The sequence below is a fragment of the Trichomycterus rosablanca genome, chromosome 3 (genome assembly GCF_030014385.1).
Source record: "Trichomycterus rosablanca isolate fTriRos1 chromosome 3, fTriRos1.hap1, whole genome shotgun sequence".
Classification (NCBI taxonomy): Eukaryota; Metazoa; Chordata; class Actinopteri; order Siluriformes; family Trichomycteridae; genus Trichomycterus; species Trichomycterus rosablanca.
In genome coordinates, this window is record NC_085990.1 from 20,564,247 (window position 1) to 20,587,160 (window position 22,914).

General features: G+C 41.3%; 1 protein-coding gene across 1 annotated transcript in view; it reads left to right on the forward strand.

The window, feature by feature from the left end:
* LOC134309751 (zinc finger protein ZFAT-like) overlaps positions 1-22,914 on the forward strand; it is a 25,802-nt gene continuing 2,888 nt past the window's right edge. The window contains exons 1-15 of the mRNA XM_062991015.1: positions 1-67; positions 4,539-4,700; positions 4,785-5,051; positions 6,790-6,963; positions 7,045-7,198; positions 10,251-11,557; positions 13,208-13,440; positions 14,348-14,432; positions 14,514-14,663; positions 16,417-16,590; positions 17,918-18,006; positions 19,641-19,779; positions 19,919-20,025; positions 22,239-22,359; positions 22,439-22,587. Coding sequence (XP_062847085.1) covers positions 49-67; positions 4,539-4,700; positions 4,785-5,051; positions 6,790-6,963; positions 7,045-7,198; positions 10,251-11,557; positions 13,208-13,440; positions 14,348-14,432; positions 14,514-14,663; positions 16,417-16,590; positions 17,918-18,006; positions 19,641-19,779; positions 19,919-20,025; positions 22,239-22,359; positions 22,439-22,587 — 3,330 coding nt within the window. The 5' untranslated portion in view covers positions 1-48. The remainder of the gene's footprint in view (positions 68-4,538; positions 4,701-4,784; positions 5,052-6,789; positions 6,964-7,044; positions 7,199-10,250; positions 11,558-13,207; positions 13,441-14,347; positions 14,433-14,513; positions 14,664-16,416; positions 16,591-17,917; positions 18,007-19,640; positions 19,780-19,918; positions 20,026-22,238; positions 22,360-22,438; positions 22,588-22,914) is intronic.

Genomic DNA, 22,914 nt, shown 5'->3' on the forward strand with positions numbered 1-22,914 from the left:
GTAGTAAAGCAGCTTTCGTATTTTGGACTTGGGGTGTAGTTCATTAAAATGGAGCCAGAGCAAGCAGGTAGGTAATAAAACTAAGCAGTGTTGATAATAGCGCTAATGCAGAAACAGCTATTGCTGATGAAGTGATGAACTGTGAGTGAGTGCGTTAGGTAAAACTAGTTAACACATTTCTGTCCTCACTTTGCTTTTTACTAAACGTTATAAATGCTTAAAACGGTTTGTTGTATTACTGTAACGCTTTTTATAATTTCACAAACTCTTTATTTTTTATGTTCAGTAAAAGTTTTAAGAATGCAGTTTATAAAGTTGCTCTCGAAACTGATGGACAGTGTGCAAACCTAAACACTGTTCAGTCAACGGTAAATAAACTTGAGATGCTTTTTCTCCACAGTAAAGTCACAAATACATTACTGCCATGTAAATTACTACACAAACGAATTTAACATATATTATACAATAAATAATAACGCGTTTGTGGTACATTTTCCAGTTATTTAGGCGCAAATGTGTTTAAATGTCAAAACCAGTAGTGATAGTTTACATTCTAATGACTGAGGAGCTTGAAATTCTATGTTGTTTAAACACACACTATAGGGAGTTTTATAAGTGTAAGACCCCGAGTGAACATGCTTCTATTTTTCATTTTTTCATACCTTTTCATTAAAAATCATATCATTATAAGACTTCTTGATACAGTTTCAATAATTGCAAACAAATTTATGCAAAAGTTTGGACACATTTTGGTCAAATTTCGTGTTTTGCTGATTTTCTAATTAAAATAATTTTTACAAACTCTGCACTATGGCTCACTGGGTAGCACTGTCTCCTCACAGCAAGAAGGTCCTGGGTTCGATCCCCAGGTGGGGCGGTCCGGGTCCTTTCAGTGTGGAGTTTGCATGTTCTCCCTGTGTCTGCGTGGGTTTCCTCCGGGAGCTCCGGTTTCCTCCCACAGTCCAGACACATGCAAGTGGAGATACAAAATTGTCCATGACTGTGTTTGATATTAAACTTGTGAACTGATGAATCTTGTGTAACGAGTAACTACAGTTTCTGTCATGAATGTAACCAATAGATGGATAGAAAGCAGTGGCGGCTCCTGCCAAATCTCTCAGGGGGGGAAATTGTTGCGATGATTGCCAAGGTGACCCGTTCAATGGGTAAATTAAAGCTTAAATAATTAACATCTTAAGCCATCTGTCAGTTTGACCTCACAAATAACTTTGAACATGGAGAGAGACCAGCTTTACCATTAATCATAAAATTAAGTAAAGCCTTCACACTAACAATTTAATTCAGTCTTCATCAGATAGCATTTTATTTTAGGTGCAGCAGATCCAGAATAAAGATTGGCATCGGGGCTGATGTGCAATGAATAAAGAAGTACAATTAAACAATTGGGGAGATACAATAAGTGCAATCACAATTCACTATTTAAAAATTACATTACTTACTTGTTACTTGTATGATTTCCCCCCTTTGTAGATACTTGATGTTTAAATTTGGTCTGGGTGGCCCTAATTCTTAAGTTGCTAATTTATCCTGATTACACGATGGAGTTGCTCCGAACTGAGGTAATGGTGATGAGATCGCGACACCAGGCTACGTGTGACGCAAGCACGTAAGTGCGAGCCCTCCTGGAACTCATTCAGAATGTATTGCAGCGCCTGCAATTCGAAAAAAAGAGCCTTAGCATGAGAGTCTATCAGAGCAATCCGGGCGATTTTCAGTTAACAGACTGAAATCGCCCCAAAAGGGGAGGTACTGTACGGAACACAACTCGACGCTGATTGGACTACGATATTCCGAGGCAAGACAGACTCCAGAACAGTCACAGCTGTGATAGAAAAATTTCTTCCCTTTCGCCCTTTGGTGGTGCGATGCCCGATCGCCCTAAGGAACGAGCCGCCCCTGATAGATAGATAGATACTTAATTACTCCCGAAGGAAATTAAGGCCTCAGTAGCAAGTTACATAAATCAAAAGTAATAGTACACACTACAGAGATTCACATTATACAAACAAGTATCTGTATAATAACAACACTCAGCCAACACACTACAACAACAGGACCTGAGGGTACATATGGAGGTGTTATTTCGGTTTACATCATAAGGCTGGCGCAGATTGCATGTAACAGCTGTAAAATTATAAATTGTAAATTATAAAGTAAACTACAGTGCAAATATAAAAAAATTTGCAGATGGATGTACAAAAAGGTGTGGATGTGCAAGTCTGTGCTTGTGCACACAGAGTGTAAAACATAAATGACAAATCACAAACTCTGCAGGGAACAAACCCTTATTATTTGCATTTGTGCATTTTTATTTGGTGTGTCTCTCTCTCTGTGTGTGGGGGGGGCTGTGTTTCTTGTACAGGATGTATTATTTAAAAAAAAAAAAAAAAAAAAATCAAACAAAAGATTGAAAGTGACCGGAAATCAAAGATTTGCCAGTAAAAAACAGTAGGGACACATCATATGCAAAAACAACCCAAAGCATTATTATTATAGGCATTCAATTAAAATAGCACAAAGAAGAGATGTTTAACATTTCACATTGACACAAGCATTACATACCAAATTACAGACATTAAAATGGCTACTTTGCTGCTGTAAAAGCCTCCACTTTTTTCTAGGGCATGACTGCTGAGGTTCAATTCCATTCAGACACAAGAGCAATAGCAAGGTCAGGTATTACAGGAGACGCTCCGGTGGGGCAGCTTTGAAATTACGCTATCCCACTACCACTGGGATCTATGGTTGGCATGAAGGATTTGACTTACTGTCAGGGGTGTGTTACTGCATTGCTCCTAGTGATTTTTGGGAAATCAAACCCACAACGACCTTGACCGTGATAAAGCGGTGGTAAAACATAGAAATGGAATGAATGAGTTGAGGTCAGGCCTTATGCAGTTCTTTCTCAGCTAAACTATTTTAATAGATCATAGTGCACACACAGTACATCAGAATGCCTTTGTATTCTGTAGTACTGTTTCTCTTCTCTGAAACTGTCAAAACAGTGGGAACAATTAAAAACACTCAATGACATTATTTATGTAGTTATTCAACTAGCCAGTCATGTGGCAGCAGTGCAATTAATAAAATCGACTCTGGAGAAGGACATCTGTTATCAGAAATTATTCAGCAGGTGTGTTGGTGAAAGACAGACTGGTTTAAGTATTTCAAAACTGCTAAGCTAACTGGATTTTCAAAAAAAACACTTTTTATAACCTTCGTCAAGAGAAATGCAACTTACAATGCACAACACAATAAACCATAAGGATAATGGGCTATAATAGCGAAAAACGATGTCAGCTTCAGTGGGTTTGTGACCACTCACAATTGGTGTAATGGTGTATGGAGTGTTTTTTTTTTTTGCACACATTGACTTTTAGTCATGTATTAATACATTACATAATTAAGTGGATACCTTTCCCATTTTTGTGTTTAGGTGTTTTAGCCATTGCTACCAACTTTATAAAATTAAGTATATAAAATAAATGCTTTTAACTTTGTGACGACAATTTAGAAAATGCCCTCTTCTATTTTACGTGAATGTGCCCAGTGAACGAAGCATGTTTCACAGAATCATCCAATCTCAACCCCAATTAACACATTTGGGATGAGTTGGAAAGTAATTTGTGAGCCAGGCCTTGTCGTTAAACAAGGCTTTTCTAAATAAATTTGCACGGTGCTCAGCTGGCTCAGCAGTAAAACACACTAGCACACCAGAGCTGACATTTCGAACTTGTCTGTTTGAAACTTAGCACTGCCATCCGTCTGGGCTTGGTGCCTACATGAACAACAATTGATTACAGGCGCCTAAACAGAGATGAGGAAAGAGTGCTCTTAGGGTGTGTCTCTCCGTACACAATGCTGGGCAGCACAACACTCGTCAATGTGTGGGTGATAAGATGCATACGGCTTGCTGCCCACGTGTCGGAGAGGGCGTGGGTTAGCTTCGATCTCCTCGGTCAGAGCAGGGATCGGCATAGACAGAGAGGAAGCATGCTGCAAATTGGGCAATTGGACACGCTAAAGGGGGAGGAAAAAAAGGGGAGAAAATGCATTTTTTAAAAATCAGGAGAAAAAGGGGGGAAATTCATAAACACAATAATAATAATACAATTATTTATTAATAATTTATTTAATAATAATAAAATAATATTTTGCACAACTTTTCCAGGCATACTTATTTACATTTACATTTTCTGACATTTAGCAGATGCTTTTTTCCTAAGCGACTTACAGTTCTGTGACAGTATATTGTCTTAGCAATTGAGGGTTTAGGACCTTGCACAAGGACCCAACAGTGACAACCTAGCAGTGGTGGAGCCTGAACCAGCGACCTTTTGATTACTAGTCCAGTAACTTAACCACTAGGCTACAACTGCCCTGCAATGGATTGTTGTCCTGTCCAGGGTATTCCAGCGTAAAGGAGGGTCCTAATCAGTATTATCATGGTGTTTCTAATAAAGTGTCAGTAAGTGTATATTTATATTGTAATGACCCTGCTGTTGATGTGTTCACAGATGCTTCATCAGTCTTCATGTGTAAAATATGTAACCTGTTCTCTCCCAATAAATCACTGCTCCTGTCTCATGTTCTCGAGACACATACCAGTGAGGACGGCAACGCTGAAGACATTATTATTCCACTCAAACCTTTACTGTCTCCACAGGAGCAATCTACAGGTAAGTGTTAACAGTGCAGCAGCTAGCACATTATAAAAAAGCATTTTCAAAATCAAGTGCATCATGTTTTTTGTAACATTGCAGAAAGAGTTGTGAAAAGAAAACGTGGTAGACCAAAAGGATCAACTAAAAAGCCCCAAGCAGATGAACTGAGGTCAAACAAAGTGTCTGGTCAGCCAAAGAACGAGACCTCTGATGTGCAGTCAGAATCAACAGCTGAATCACAGACCGAAGATGCCAATGATCTGGAGTGCAAGAAATGTCAGCGAAAATTTAGCAACAAACGGCAAAGTTCCAAACACATCTGTTTTGCAGAACTGAAAGTGGTTCCTGATGAGGATGAACTTCATGGTAGGAGTATTTTTAGCTTTCTCTTAGCATTATTTGAGATACAGTAAATGGTTGAAAGGATGTGGACACCTTTCCTAATAATTAATTTCAGATGTTGCAGGTAGATATACACCGATCAGACATAACATTACGACCACCTCCTTGTTTCTACACTCTGTTCATTTTATCAGCTGCACTTACCATATAGGAGCACTTTGTAGTTCTACAATTACTGACTGTAGTCCATCTATTTCTCCTTATACTATTTCAACCTGCTTTCACCCTATTGTTAAATGATCAGGACCCCCACAGGACCACCACAGAGCAGGTATTATTTAGGTGGTGGATCATTCTCAGCACTGCAGTGACAATGACATGGTGGTGGTGTGTTAGTGTGTTTTGTGCTGGTATGAGTGGATCAGACACAGCAGCGCTGCTGGAGTTTTTAAATACCATGTCCACTCACTGTCCACTCTATTAGACACTTCTATCTAGTTGGTCCACCTTGTAGATGTAAAGTCAGAAACGATCGCTCATCTATTGCTGCTGTTTGAGTTGGTCATCTTCTAGACCTTCATCAGTGGTCACAGGATGCTGCCGATGGGGCGCTGTTGGCTGGATATTTTTGGTTGGTGGACTATTCTCATTCCAGCAGTGACAGTGAGGTGTTTAAAAGTGAGTGGAGCTGATAAAATGGACAGTGAGTGTAGAAACAAGAAGGTGGTCATAATGGTATGCCTAATCAGTGTAATTAATTGCATAAAATAAAAAAGTAATGATTTGCTTTCAACTATATGGAAGGTTTTCCTGTTCCACCCTTGTGCACACAGTGAGATTCATAAGGACGTATACATTTACAGCATCTAGCAGATGGTCTTATTCAGAGTGAGGGCGGCACGGTGGCTCAGTGGTTATCACTGTCTCCTCACAGCAAGAACGTGCTGGGTTCGATTCCCAGGTGGGGCGGTCCGGGACCTTTCTGTGAGGAGTTTGCATGTTCTCCCCGTGTCTGCGTGGATTTTCTCCAGGAGCTTCGGTTTCGTCCCACAGTCCAAAGACATGCAAGTAAATTGGAGATACAAAATTGTCCATGACTGTGTTTGTCAATAAAGACTTAAACTGATGAATCCTGTGTAACGAGTAACTACCGTTTCTGTCATGAATGTAACCAAAGTGTGTAAAACAGTAACAGAAGTAAACATTACTCCAGTACAAGTAGACAACCATCTAAAATTCAAACCTTGTAAGAACAAACGAAGGGTACGTGGGTCAGAAAATTTTTAATAAGTGCTTTAGGTTGGGTCAGGGCAAGACATGGCTTGACAAGAATGGTATAGAAAAATTTAATTGGCCTGTACAGAGCCCTGACTCAACCCTATTTGACACCTTTGGGTGGGCCAGGCTTTCTCACCCAACATCAGTATCTCACCCCACAAAATCTTGCAGTACACCTTCCCCCTTGGGATGGAGTTGTAGCCTAGCGGTTAAGGTACTGGATTAGTAATTGAAAGGCTGCCAGGCTGCCACTGTTGTGCCCTTGAGCAAGGCCCTTAACCCTTAATTGCCTAGACACTATACTGTTACAGTACTGTAAGTCGCTTTGGATAAAAGCATCTGCTAAATGTATCATCATTGCCCATGGTTTTGGAATTGGATGTCCAACATGTTTATGTGCAGGAGTTCACATATTCGTAGCCAAATACTTTAGCTGTCTTTACCAAGTTCTACTCAAAATAAAGTAATGCTTGTTTTGGTCCAGATCCTGATCCTGATGATAATAACCCTGTACCTGAAGATGATGTAGAATGCTCACCAAAGAAGGCAAGAACATCAAAGACAGATAAAGTGCCTATTGTAAATTATTCTGAGCCATCAAGCTGTACCAAAAACCCAATCATCAATGTTGTTCTTGCAGCCCACAAAGCCATACCAGGTGAGAAATCAATACAACAGTTAAATATGCTCTAGACGTTTACTGTTGAAACATTTTCATGGACATAATGTTTGTTTATAGGTGCCACAAAAATTGTTCCCATTGAGGCTTCTCCTGCTGAGGCAGCTACAGCAGCTGGTGGAAGCACAGATCCTCAAGAGCCAGCACTCAAGAAAGGTTACCAAGAATATGTCATACACCAAGCTGCTTATGAAGCACCTCTAACATCCAACAGGTATAAAGTCTTATTCTAAACAAGGTTGTGAACATATACTGTACACATTGTTATATTTGTTGCAAATGGCGATTTCAGTTCTTCAGTGATGGTCATGCAACTTCTAGATTAACATTGTCAGTAGAATGGGTCATACATGGTGAATGGCACCTTCTCTAAAGGTCACGCCAAATTTATTTGTATAGCACTTTTTACAATAGACATTGGCTGCGTCCAAAATCGCATACCTAAACAGTACGTACTAAATTTAAGGCAGTGCGCACTGCTCAGCCGGTAAAGCTGTACGCTCTTTCGGTACATATGTGTGCAGTATGCACACAACCTCGTACATACTACGTCCGCCATCTTACCAACGTCATGTGATGCATGACGTCACATCGCCACAGTTATAACAATTTTAAAATCAGACAAAAATTATTCTGTAATTTTCCACAAAGCTACTGATAATGTTATTCAGGGTTGTACACAATTATAACATTTTATCCGCTAGCACAACAGCACCGAGTTTCTGAACTCCTCGGTTCGAAACTCGGCATTGCCACCGGTCGGCTGGGCGCCATCTGGCGGGCATAATTGGCAGTGCCTGCTGCAGATACTAATTGGCCACTGTATCTGCAGGGTGGGGGCCGGACTATGTGTGCGTGGGTCTTCATACGCTGTGTAAGGACCCTGATTGGCAGAAGAGATGCCTGTGCAGAATGCATGGGCGAGAAGAGGAAGACTGTGCACGTGTCGGAAGAGGCGTGTACAGCGACGTGCTGTCCTTGGATGCAATCTGGTATCTCTTAGTAGCGGAAGACAAAATTGAGTGCGCTAAATCAGGAGGAAAATGAGGAGAAAATGCATTAAAAAAAACAAAAAAACAATTATAGCATTTAAAATTTTTGTCTCTTCGCTTTTTGCCATCTTTCTTCTGCTTTGAATGCCGTTGCAGCTCCAGTTGAATTATGGGATAGGTTATCGGACCATAGTGTGCTGTGTTTGCATACTCAAAAATGGCTGCCCAAGCAGTAGGTCATCCAGGTACTTTTTGCATACTGTTTAATGAATACTACGTATACACACTAACCGCTCTCGCATACTGCTTTTGCGTACTGTTCATTATGGAAGTATGCAATTTCAGATGCAGCCATTGTCTCAAAGCTACTTTATAGAATCCAGGACTAACAGACCAAAAACCCCTGTTAAGCAAGTCAAGGGCGACAGTGGCAAGGAAATACTCCCTTAAAATTACAGGAAGAAACTTTGAGAGGAACCAGACTCAGCAGAGACCCCCACCCTCCTTAGGTAACTTGGAAAATTATTTGAATAAATAGTATTTACATAAATCCTAATACATATATAAATCATAAATACATACACAAAATCAATTCAAACTAAACGTCACCATCAAAAAAAGCCAGAATTGTTCACTTTGGTAACCTAGTCGTAGTACAGGAAGGCCTGTAGCAATATTACAAATCAATTTATGTCTCAGTTAGATACAATTAGATCTGTATCAAATGTTGGCACATATTTCATATCACAAAATACTCTTACATTATAAATTGACACGACCGAGCAGTCACACACAAACGTAAGATTTAAGGGCTTTGTTGCAGGCCACAGAAGTTCCTCCACACCAAACTTGTCAAGTGACCATGTCTTTATGGTCTGAAAGGTTTACCCAGCAACTGGTTTTTATTTGTCTGTACAACAAAATGAAAAAGAAAGGGTGATTGTGCTTTTGTGGTTTGTACTCCTAAATTTAAATCAACAACCCATTCAGAGGCTCACAAACATGTACAAACATGAGGAAGTTCAGGTTTTGCTTGCTTTAGAGTAGATTAGCATTTATAATTTTATATCCTGGGCAAAAATTATATCCATGGGGTTCTTAGTGGTGTAGCAGTCTTAATACACTAGCCCACCAACCCGAGTCTTGTTTTAGGCCTTAACAGTGTGACCAGTGTAGCTGGGCACTCAACAGACACAGAGTCATTCTGAAAACCTAGTAAGCTGCGTAGCTGACCCCTACCTACCTAGGCAGTTGCCTAAGAAGAAACGATTATAACTGACATCAAACTTTAGAAGGCAGATTATTTAGACTTCATCTATCACCTGCTGTCCTCGACTACCACCGCAAGTGTCAGCTTACTAAGCTACCAGAGTTATCCACAGGCCATTCAAACCACAAAACCCACTAGCACCCAAAACTGCAAATAAATGGCACTTGTACACATTTATAAAAATTTCAATTAATGAGAATTACTTGCATTTAAAAATAATTCCGCTTGGTGCTCTGTTTCCGTCCGGCATATTAGAATTGTCCTCCACGCGGAGCTCCCTTATTATTCGGTCAGAATAAGGCATCTTGGTAGGCAGCATTTGAGGCAAGAGTTTAGTAAAACGTAAAGTGCTGTCTATGTAGAGAGCTCACTAAGTTTTCAAACAGACCCACAGTAGGCCATGTTTACAGAAGGGAAGGCTGAATTGGGTATTACCTCCTTGCTGCTGTGATAGTGACTCCAACTGTCCAGTCGAGGCTCCTGCCCTAGGGGTGGAAAAATACAAAGAAAGTAACTTGGTACTTTGTACATGCTGGGGCTTGCTTTAGGAATCCACCACTGACAAGTGTAAAGATGCTGCTGCTAAAGGAGGCAAGGCGAAAGATGTGTGCCTGGAAGTCTTCTCAGATTAAGTTAGTGTCCTGACTCGAACCCTATTAAGATGCTGTGGTAGGTCCTTAGTATGACCAATATACAAATATAGAGAAAATCAGGATAGGGGGTGTAAACTTCTTTACAGCACTGTAGGTAGTGGGACAGTGATAGCCTAATGGGTAGAGTTTTGGGCTATTAACCCATGCAGCCACTGTTGGGCCCTTGAGCAAGGCCTTTAACCCTCTCTGCTCCAGGGGCGCCGTGACCCTGGCTGACCCTGCGCTCTCACCCCAGCTTCCAAAAAAGCTGGGATATGCGAAGAAAGAATTCCGTAGTACTGTTCATCTGTATAAGTATATATGACAAATAAAGGCATTCTTCTTATTATTATTTTTCTTCTTTACACACAGGCTAGGTCAAACCCAGCTAAAAATATTCACTTGTGAATACTGCAACAAGGTCTTCAAGTTTAAGCATTCCCTCCAATCCCACCTGCGAATTCACACCAAAGAGAAGCCATTCAAGTGCACCCAGTGCGACTATGCCAGCGCCATCAAGGCAAATCTCAGCGTTCACATGCGGAAGCATACAGGGGAGAAGTTCAGCTGCGAGCACTGTTCATTTCAGTGCCTCAGCAAGGGTCACCTCAAAGTACACGTCGAAAGGGTGCACCAGAAAATCAAGCAGCACTGCCGCTTCTGCAAGAAGAAATACTCTGACATCAAGAGCTTGCTTAAGCACATACGGGAGAGCCATGACATGCAAGATGAGAAAGTTAAAGACTGCTACGATGAGTACAAGCTACAAACTAGGGAAGGAAAACGTCAGCTTCTCTACGAGTGTAATGTCTGTGACCGGAAATTCAAGTACGAACTGGAGCGCGACCGGCATCTGATGGTCCACGGGAGCAACCGTCCCTACAGCTGCGAGCTGTGCGATCACGGAGCGACGAAGTTCCAGGCCCTCCTGGCTCACGTTAGAAAGCATCCCTTCGTGTACATGTGCGCCATTTGTTTACGAAAGTTCGTCAGCACAGTGAGACTCAAGTCCCATTTCCAAGAGTCCCACCCAGAAGTGGATGAATCTACAGTTTTTGCTGAATCTATGAAACACAGCTTCTGTGTACTGAAACCTGGGGATGGTGTTCAGAGAGACATGCTGAGTCATGAAGACGTGGAGATTACCAAGGAACTGTCACTTCTCAACACGCAGGACGTGCTGGTTGCAGAAATGGATGAACAAGAGGTTCAAACTCAAGATGCTGGGAATTTAGCTGTAGAGACGCTAGGCCGCAGTAACCACGAGGACCTTCCATCAACAACTAATAACACCTGCCCAATTGTTGAGACTGGGGCCACTGTGGAGAATGTACCAAACAAAGAACAGTTGCAAGATAAGTTGCTGAATGTGGACTGCACTGAAAATCCTGGCGATTTGCCTTCACATTGTCCTACATCTGAAATCTCATATTTGTCAGCAAACCATCAAATACTGCCAGAAGTTTCAAACTGCACCCCAGTTGCTCATAGCCAGACTGAATCTTCTGTTACTCAAAGTGCCTCTGCCCCTAGTGGAACCGAGGACTCGAATACTACACAGTACAAACAAAAATCTGCTTTTGAGCAGATCTTGGATCAAATTCAGAAAAAGCAGCTTAGTATGGAACTTTTCGAGAGAATACGGAAAGTCCATGGTGATCTGGAGTGTGAATACTGTGGTAATGTTTTAAAAACATCTGGGGTCTTGAAATGTCAATATGATCAAATTTGTTAAATATTCCTGTGTCCTGCCTATATTAGAAATGCAACTGATTTCTTAATTAGCTATATTATTATTATTATTGGGGAGCAGGGTGGGTATTATTTGGTGGTGGCTTGGTGGGTAGCACTGTCCTGCAAGGTCCTGGGTTCATTTTCCAGGTGGACCAGTCGGGGTTCTTTCTGTGTAGTTTGCATGTCTGTGTGGGTCCGTGCTCCGCTTTTCTTCCCACAGTCCAAAGACATGCAGTCAAGCTAATTGGTGATACTAAAATTGCCCTAGATGTGAATACACCGACGAGGCATAACATTATGACCACTGACAGGTGAAGTGAATAACACTGATTATCTCTTCATCACGGCACCTGTTAGTGGGTGGGATATATTAGGCAGCAAGTGAACATTTTATCCTCAAAGTTGATGTGTTAGAAGCAGGAAAAATGGGTGAGCGTAAGGATTTGAGCGAGTTTGACAAGGGCCAAATTGTGATGACTAGACGACTGGGTCAGAGCATCTCCAACACTGCAGCTCTTGTGGGGTGTTTCCGGTCTGCAGTGGTCAGTATCTATCAAAAGTGGTCCAAGGAAGGAACAGTGTTAAACCGGCGACAGGGTCATGGGCGGCCAAGGCTCATTGATGCACGTGGGGAGCGAAGGCTGGCACGTGTGGTCTGATCCAACAGACAGGCTGACACGTACCACGTACTGACACGTACCACCTACCTAAGCATTGTTGCAGACCATCTACACCCTTTCATGGAAACGGTATTCCCTGATGGCTGTGGCCTCTTTCAGCAGGATAATGCACCCTGCCACAAAGTAAAAATGGTTCAGGAACGGTTTGTGGAGCACAACAACGAGTTTGAGGTGTTGACTTGGCCTCCAAATTTCCCAGATCTCAATCCAATCGGGCATCTGTGGGATGTGCTGGACAAAGAAGTCTGATCCATGGAGGCCCCACCTCGCAACTTACAGGAGTTAAAGGATCTTCTGCAAACATCTTGGTGCCAGATACCACAGCACACCTTCAGAGCTCTACTGGAGTCCATGCCTTGACGAGTCAGAGCTGGTTTGGCAGCAAAAGGGGGACCAACACAATATTAGGAAGGTGGTCATAATGTTATGCCCGATCGGTGTATATGTTTGTGTGTGTTTGCCCTGTGATGGACTAGTGACCTGTCCAGGGTGTTTCCTACATTTTGACCAGTGAATCGGACCCACTGCGACCCTGAAAAGGATAAAGCGGTGGTAAAACGGACAATGAATGAGTTATTATTATCATTATTATTATTATTAAGTACTGTCAAGTCGATTCCAACTCCAGGGGACCATATGGACAGTGTTTCTCTAGAACATTCTGTCTTCTGTTGGGTCTTTAGGCTTCCCAATGGCTCATTTATTATAATTAGCTTGTTTTCCACCAAGATAGTTTATGAATTGTAACTAGTTAAAAGGTTTAAGGGTTATTTTGTCATGTGCGCACACGTTCTGTTGTAATAACTTGTGAGGCCATTGGTTTTATTATTGTATTGTTTACTAGGTACTGCGTACTTTTCTTTTAATGTTTTCTTCTCTGCTCAGAGTGCCCATTAATGATTTTTATGTTCACAGGAAAGTTTTTCTGGTACCGGGTTCACTACAACATGCATGTACGGACACATACACGAGAGCATCAGTATTACTGTTCGCAGTGCAGCTACTCCTCGATCACCAAAAACTGCCTAAAGCGCCACGTAATACAGAGACACAGTAACGTTTTCCTCAAGTGTCCTTCAGAAGGGTGCGAGTACTCAACGCCTGACAAGTACAAGTTGCAGGCTCATCTTAAAACGCACTCAGAAATAGTGAGTACCAGTAAAGTGTTTACTCTATCACTGGAAAATCAGGGATGCTTTGTCATCTGTGACCAAGAGCAGTGGTTTTTAAAATGTAGTACTACGACGCACTGGTGGAAATTAAATCTTCCTTGTTAAATTTGCTGCTTCAAGGGAAAAAAAATAGAATGGAATGCCTTTGTCATATTTACATATAATGGTGTCCAGTAGAACGAAATTCTTTCTTTGTGTATCCCAGCTTGTTTGGAAGCTGGGGTCAGAGCACAGCGTCAGCCATTGTATGGCACCCCTGGAGCAGAGACGGTTAAGGGCCTTGTTTAAGGACCCAACAGTGGCTGCATAGCAGAACTGGGATTCGAACTCTCAACCTTTCAATTGATAGCCCAAAGCTCTACCCAGTAGGCTACCACTGTCATGTAAAATATATAAAAATCTAAGGAAAAAATTATATGTACAGTGCTGCTCTGAACCTTTCACAATTTTTGTACATATGCATAGATGCAACCTGAAATGTGATCAGACCTTCATCTAGGTCCTAAAATTAGATAAAGTGAACCCAGTTTGAGATCCAATTTGTGATTCAGATTTTTACAATGACAATTCTGACAATTACAAATTTGTCTTCCCTCTAAAGACATTTTAATCTCATTGGTCTGTGAGTTTATTAATAGATTTAGCACCCTCTCTTTTAAGCACTTTTTTATCTACTGTATGGTGTTGCATAAATGGTAGTCCAAAAAGACACAATGCTGGTGTATTATGTCCTGGAAGAAGTATGTGTTGAGTCTCAGCCTGCTAAACTGCAAGCTTTTTTAGTCATAAGAGTGCTAGTGGGGGAACTGAAAATTTGGTGAAAACAGATAAACAAAAATGATTGGATATAATGGGAATCATTATTCCTTACCCCTCTCTCTAGGTTAAGAAGATATTTGTTTGTCCTGCCTGTAAGAAGCCATTTCCAGAAGACAAACTCAGGCATCATATCACAACTAGCCATCCAGGTAAAAATAATCTACATCCATTTTTTTTAATTAAATGTTTGTTCATGAAACCTGTGTAATATAAGTGTTTTTATGGCTTAGATGCATCACTGAGCACTGTTCTTGAGGCACTGGGAATACGCGCCCATGTAAAAGGAGTGATAGGAAAACGAGGCACCAAATGTCCCTACTGTGAATTCTACTGCACAAGAAATGGAAGCGACATGCAGCAGCACATCTGGGCTCATGAAGGTGGGGTAAATTCTGTTCTGTTTTTAAATTCCACAACAACCCACTTTTTTTGGACGTCTTAGTGCATTGTACAGTTTTAAAAAGATAATGGGGCACCACGGTGGCTCAGTGGGTATCACTGTCACCTCAGAGCAAGATGGTCCTGGGTTCAATTCCCAGGTTGGGCTGTCCGGGTCCTTTCTGTGTGGAGTTTGCATGTTCTCCCTGTGTCTGTGTGGGTTTCCTCCTGGAGCTCCGGTTTCCTCCCACAGTCCAAAGACGTGCAAGTGAGGTTAACTGGAGATACAAAATTGTCCATGACTGTGTTTGACATTAAACTTGTGAACTGATGAGTCTTGTGTAACGAGTAACTACCGTTCCTGTCATGAATGTAACCAAATTGTGTGAAACATGATGTTAAAATAAATAAATAAATAATAAAAGGATAATGGGTTACATTATATATCTTTAGAGGAGCATGTGCTAGCCCTCACGCTCTTACACATGTAGCTGTAAAGATATGTAGAATTTATCTGTGGTCAGCCAGGCCAAGAGAGGGTGATTAGAGACTGATTTAATCAGCCATCAATTAGTATTTTACCCTTAACATAACATTTTAGCTATGGTTACATTTACATTTTTGGCATTTAGCAGACGCTTTTATCCAAAGTACTGTAACAGTATACTGTATAAGCAATTATGGGTAAAGGGCCTGGCTCAAGGGCCCAACAGTGGCAACCTGGCAGTGGTGAGGCTTGAACCAGTGACCTTTCGATTACTAGTCCAGTACCTTAACCGCTAAGCTACAACTGCCCTGGTAAATGGCTCAGGGGCCCAACAGTGGTGGGGCTTAAACCAATGACCTTTCGATTGGTAGTCCAGTACCTTAACCGCTAAGCTACAACTGCCCTGGTAAATGGCTCAGGGGCCCAACAGTGGCAACCTGGCAAGACCTTTCGATTACTAGTCCAGTACATTAACCGGTCCAGTACCTTAACCACTAAAATACAACTGCCCTGGTAAAGGGCTCAAGGGCCCAAAAGTGGCAACCTGGCAGTGGTGGGGCTTGAACCAGTGACCTTTCGATTACTAGTCCAGTACCTTAATAGCTAAGCTACAACTGCCCTGGTAACCTTTCTGTAATGCAGTAGCACCAACCGAATTCTACAGTAACACAAAGTTTTTATTCATTAAAGGTGGACAGTGTTCAGTTTGGCCTATTTCAGTGTCCTACCACTAACAAAACATATTACTTGAGTACGTTCCCACCCCCTGCTTGCATCGTCAACCAATGCTGGACATTTGTGAAGCCACCTGGCTCTTCTTTTTACCAAATAAATGCAGGCATCTTTGTGCAGTCATAACATGCAAAGGAACACAGTACTCCAAGTTGTCCTCCATTGCTTGTACCAGTACCTCAACCAGATAGTAGTTTACCTACCTGCAGCAACACCTGAGTGATACCCTGTTCTCACCTGATGTGGCAGGTGCCAATGCTGAGACTAAAACATGGATCTGTGTGGTGGTGGGCTAGCATTATAGACTGCTGTGTCAGCCAGGAGCCGCCTTGTGTCCAAATTTAACCGTGACTTAAATCAGTTCTTTGTGTTCTTTGTCTTACCCTTTTTAAATTAGTGCTCGTTTATATGATCAAAGTGAATATTTAAAGGGCATAACTTCTGCACATAGTTTAGGAGGCATTGCATCTTGGGATTCAGGGATCGCTGCCTTTTTTGATCAGTGGGATTTACTGTTGTTGTTTTTGTACATACAGGAGTGAAACCTTTCAAATGCCTGCAGTGTGACTATGCATCACGCAGCAGGAGCAACCTCAAGGCTCACATGAACAGGCACAACACTGAGAAAACTCACCTGTGTGATCTGTGTGGCAAGAAGTTCAAGTCCAAATGCACACTTAAAAGCCACAAGCTCATGCACTCAGCTGATGGTGAGCCTCTTAATCAATAATCTTGCTTTGGTAAAATTTGTTGAGGCATCATGGAAGTTTGATAATTGCTTTATCATTTGATTTCCATATTAACAACAAAAAAACGTATATTACCATTTAAGAAACATAGCAACAATGAGACCCATGTTATTGCTGCATGAAGCTGAGAAACTAGGACATGATTTTAAAACAGTTTACTTCTATATAAGTCAGTTGCAATGTGTTCCTAGCTTACTGTCCTGAAATTTCTGGTAGCAGGTATTAATGGTTTAACTTCTGCATATATTGCTGATCTCGTAATGCTATATAACAAATCTTGATTACTTTGTTAAGCCAATAGGGGACCTCTGTTACTTGTAGCTTACCTGGTATTTGTCTTTTACTTTTAAATGAAAGAGAAAGCCCACAATTATGTTCCAGGATCTAGTGGAAAACCCGTTGGGCAAAGGGAAGGCTGAGGTAGAGACTAATCTCTATTAAGAGACTAATCTATACAAATTTTTGAGTTCAGGTGTTTCACTTGCACCCATTGCTAATAGATGTATACAATTAATTTCAAATATAAATAAATACAAACAGCATTCCTTTAATTTGGAACAAAAGTTTGGGGATGATCCTTTTCTGTTCCAGCATAACTGTGCCCTTGTACACAAAGCAAGATACATAAAGACAGGTTTGAAAAGTATGATGTGAAGAAATTTCAATGGCCTGCACAGAGCTTCACAAAAAGTGTCAATAAGAATATAAAATTAAAAACAAAGTATGATGATAAAATATTTAAGAGTAGTTCACTGTTAGTTAGCTCTGTGTCAGTATTCATACAGTAGGTATAAGAAATGTCGAGTTTAGTGAGTTTAGCTTTATTGCTTATTGATCACAGAGCAACAATGAAAACCTTTTATAGTCATGCCAAAGACAGAACACATCTGTCATTCCCATTCCTACCAAGGCTATTCACTATGTATTTCTGTGGTCAGACCACCCCTTGAAAATGTAAAAACAGCTTTCATAGCACAAAAGTGCGAACTATATCCCCCCAAAATTACCAATTACAATGTATTGCACAAGCTTTTATTAGTGATTGCATACTGTGATGCTGTTGTATATATTATATGTTGTTAGATCACAAGTTGTAGACAAAATCTCCTTTCTCCTGCTTTTACATATATCTGGGTTTTACATGCCTGCATATGCCCTCACGTACACCTCCCCAAGGCCCCTTTCCCAATTCACCTAGCTTACCGTCCTTTCTTCCCTAGTTCATAACCACCAGCCGCCACTGTAAGGTGTCCACATACTTTTGGCTTATGTCTTGTTTTTACTGTAGGTAAGCAGTTCAAATGTAGTGAGTGTGATTTCACTGCAGCAAAGAAGCCATATCTCCTCCGCCATATGGAACAGCATGCATCCTTTAAGGTAAATGAATGTACACTTTTTAAATCAGCTTACAGACACAACATGAATAAAATAATATTTCATAACAAAAGGTGCATTTCCTAAAGAAATGTGATTGCAGCTCAGCAGTGGTAACGTATGTGGTGGATTGAATACTTTTATTGAGAGATATGAGTGGGTAAATGTATGTATTTGGAGGGAGAATACTTTTGTTTAGATAGGTGATTGTGTGTGCATGCATGTATTTGGTGGGGATGTGAATACTTCTGCTCAGACAGGTTATTGTGCAAGCACACAAACATGCTTGGCAAATGCTAAAATACTGCTAGGTGGTTGCCGAAGTGTACTCATGGTTGTTAAGATTATCTTAGCTGGTTGCTAAGGTATAGCTAAGACCTATGCTATGGTAACAGGTTGTTGTTGTAGTAAAGACTGCTCCTAGTTCTAGACCTAGTTTATGCTATTTTAAGATAATGCTAAGGTGTTGCTAGGTGGTTGCCAAGGTATACTGAGTTGTTGCTATGGTGTTTCTGGGCGAGTGCTATGGTAATGGGTTGATTGCCAAGGTGTACTGGGTTTACTAGGTGTACTAGGGTTCACTTTGCGAGGTGGTTGCTAAAGTGTTGCATTGTATGTGGGTGGGAGGGATGTGAATACTTTTGCTCATATAGGTTATTATTACTGCAATCACACTAATAAATGTAAATATACACCGATCAGCCATAACATTAAAACCACCTTTTATCAGCTCCACTTACCATTCAGAAGCACTTTGTAGTTCTACAATTACTGACTGTAGTCCATCTGTTTCTCTACATACTTTTTTAGCCTGCTTTTACCCTATTGTTCAATGATCAGGACCCCCACAGGACCACCACAGAGCAGGTATTATTTAGATGGTGGATGATTCTCAGCACTGCAGTGACACTGACATGGTGGTGGTGTGTTAGTGTGTGTTGTGCTGGTATGAGTGGATCAGACACAGCAGCGCTGCTGGAGTTTTTAAATACCGTGTCCACTCACTGTCCACTCTATTAGACACTCCTACCTAGTTGGTCCACCTTGTAGATGTAAAGTCAGAGACGATCACTCATCTATTGCTGCTGTTTGAGTTGGTCATCTTCTAGACCTTCATCAGTGGTCACAGGACGTTACCCACAGGGCGCTGTTGGCTGGATATTTTTAGTTGGTGGACTATTCTCAGTCCAACAGTAACAGTGAGGTGTTTAAAAAACTCCAGCAGCATTGATGTGTCTTATCCACTCATACCAGCACAACACACACTAACACACCACCACCATGTCAGTGTCACTGCAGCGCTGAGAATGATCCACCACCCAAATAAAACCTACTCTGTCGTGGTCCTGGGAGAGTCCTGACTATTAAAGAACAGCATGAAAGGGGGCTAACAAAACACGCAGAGAAACAGATGGACTACAGTCAGTAATTGCAGAACTACAAAGTGCTTCTATATAGTAAAAGAAGCTGATAAAATGGACTGAGTGTAGAAACAAGGAGGTGGTTTTAATGTTAAGGCTGATCATGGTATATACATATAAGTGTGACTGCAGTAATAACCTATATGAGGTTTGTATATTTTCAGTTGCTGCTATACGTGTTTGTATATTAAAACAAAATATATATTATCGTTTTAGCCATTCCGTTGTGCACACTGCCACTACTCGTGCAACATCTCTGGCTCTCTCAAAAGACACTATAACAAGAAGCATCCTGAGGAGCAATACAGCAACGCAGGTCCTGGAACAGCCGCTACAGAGGCTGTGGAGGAACAGGGTATACCGCCACCCTCTCATTGATCAATTCTAATAGCAGAGCTGACATACATTAGCATTAGAAGACTTATTACAACACTGTAGTTTTAGCTCAGCTTTGACTGTACTACAGTGTAGTGATTTTGGTTGAATGTCCACAGGAGGCGTGAAGTGTCCGGTCTGTAACTATGTTTACGGTACAAAATGGGAAATGAACAGACACCTGAAATGTAAGCATAGGCTCAAAGTATTGGAGAATCAGTATGAGGTAAGTGTACCTTAACTACACGTTAGCATCATCAATGGAAAGTTCTAATAGAGACTAGCTGCTAGTTGTTTCGCTATTTGCCCACGTCCAGATTGTGTTGGTGTTTATTATGATTTTGAGTAATATTAAGTAAATAAGTAAGAGGTGACTAATGTAAATTTAGTCTCTAATATTAAATATTCCACTCTGTGTTTATGGCTTGCCAGCTTTATTATAATTGGCCAAAATAATACACAAAATAATAGTTAAAATTTGTGTATTTTAAAACATTTGGCTACTTACATAAACAAATCAATATGATTTCCCATTTTTTTGAGTATATCCAGTGTTCATACTCTTTGGTGACCACTGGCATTTATTTGCTTGTCCCCCACTCCTGTCACATCCATTATATCAGCCAGATGGATTCTTACACAGAGCCCCAACACATACAGAAAGGCATAATGTGCTAGCACCTTGACCAGACTGCACAAGTCAGATTTTAGTGGTATTGGAAGAACATCTAAATTAGGGTCGCTTGGGGGGTCACCCAGGTGCAGCAGGATATCCCACTAGCACACCACACCAGAGCTGGAGTTCGAATCTCAGCTCTGCTACTGGTTGGCAGTGCCTGTAGCAAACAAAATTAGCCTCTAGTCTGCTGGGTGAGAAAAGACCGGACTAAATAGGGGTGGGGTCATTAATGCTGTGTAAGGACCCTGGCTGTCATAGACATAAGCTGCGTCCGAAATCGCATACTTCCATACTCAATAGTATGTGAAATGAGGACGCGAGAACGGTTAGTATGTCCGAATACATAGTATACACAAAGAGGTACGCGAGAAGTACCCGGATGACCTACTTATTGGGCAGCCATGTTTGAGTATGCAAGCGATGCACACTTGCGGTCCGTTAATGTATCCCATAATGCAACTGGAGCTGCATAGGCGTTCGAAGCGTAATAAGAAACAAGAAAGATAGCGGTCCTCTGAGTCCTCTGTTTACAAGTGTAAGAAAGATAAATAAAATAACAATTTTAAAAACGAATAAATAACAAAAAGACGATAAATATCCAAAATTTTGGCGAGTGGTGTTTGTAATGAGTCTGTAACTATGGTGATATTACGTCATCACGTCCCACGTCATCACTTTGGAAAGATGGCGGATGTAGTACGTAGCGGTGTTGTGTGCATACTGCATACTTCTGTACTAAAAGTATGTACTTCTTTACCGGCCGAGTAGTGCATACTTCCTCCAATCTAGGACGTACTCTCTAAGTATGCGATTTCGGATGCAGCTATAGAGTACATAGACAAGTACATAGAGGAAGAGCGGAGAGACCAGTACGTGGCTCGCTGTGCGCAAAACCGACCTCATGCACAAATCCACCAAAGTATAGGAGCATAAGTAGGGATTGGAGGACTGCGCAGGTATCGAAGGAAGTGCGTGTCAGGTGAATATACACCCTCCTTGGACACCATTGGGGTCTCCAGCAGTGGATTGGCTGTGCTAAATTGGGGAAAAATTGGGGGAAAATTGTGGAAACATGCATTAAAATTTTTTCAAAAATGTCATCAAGAAGTGCCATTCCATGCTAAGTGGAGGCAGTGAAAGCACATTGTGAATGATGTCAGCAGCAGCCTGAATAAGTTGTAGCCTAGCGGTGAAGGTACTGGATTAGTAATTATAAGGTTACTGGTTCAAACCCCACCACATTTACATTTTCAGAACTTAGCAGACGCTTTGATCCAAAGCGACTTACAGTACAGTGACAGTACATTGTCTAAGCAAGTTAAGGGCCTTGCTCAAGGGCCCGATAGTGGCAACCTGGCAGTGGTGGGGCTTGAACCAGCAACCTTTGGATTACTAGTCCAGTACCTTAACCGCTAGGCCACAACTGCCACTGCCAGGTTGCCACTGTTGGGCCCTTGAGCAAGGCCCTTAACCCTCAGTTGCTTAAAAACTGTATAATGTAAGTCGCTTTGGATAAAAGCATCTGCTAAATGTCGAAAATGAACACACTCTACTTTAGCATAGAACTTTCCAATCCTGTTTGGTCATTGACCCCCTTTTTAAATCCTTTTTTGTGACCCCACCACAACTTTCCTTCTCACCCCAATGGCTTATAATGTTAGTGCAAAAAGCTGTGAACAACATGTAAGAACATTCTGATCACAAACTGTTCTAAAATCGCCTGATGTAACTAACAGTCAAATGTTCTTATGCTGGCTCAGGTAGTAGAATCAGCAGAGGAACCGACCACGCAGTATCTTCAAATTGCTGAGACTCAGGAGACACAGGGAACAGAGGCTGCTGTTTCAGTGCTGCAGAACCTTCGCTTTAACACACAGAACGGTCAGCACTGTGGAATACGGTTACTAATAATTTCGATTTTTACATTTCAGTTGATAAAATGCTTAATTTTGGTCTGTAGGTGTTGTTTCAGCCACAGCTACAGACAGACTGGATCCGGAATCAGTAAATATTCTTCAGCAGATAATAGAGCTTGGGACTGAGAACCCTGATGCCACTGTGGCCTCTGTGGTTGCCATGGCCCCTGGCACAGTCACTGTGGTTGAGCAGGTACGTCTACGTTCTTTAATAAAGGATTATAGTTCACTTTAATGAATGTAGAGAAGAAAATTAGAATGTTTCAGGAATTTTGTGGACAGAAGACATTTTTTAATTCCTTCCTAATATTATTTATTTATTAAGATTTTAAATTCATGTTTTACACACTTTGGTTGCATTCATGACAGGACAGATAATCCCTGGTTACACAAGATTCATTAGTTCACAAGTTTAATGTCAAACACACTCATGCTCAATTTTGTATCTCCAATTCCCCTCACTTGCATGATTTTGGACTGTGGGAGAAAACCGGAGCTCCCAAAGAAAACCCACGAAGAC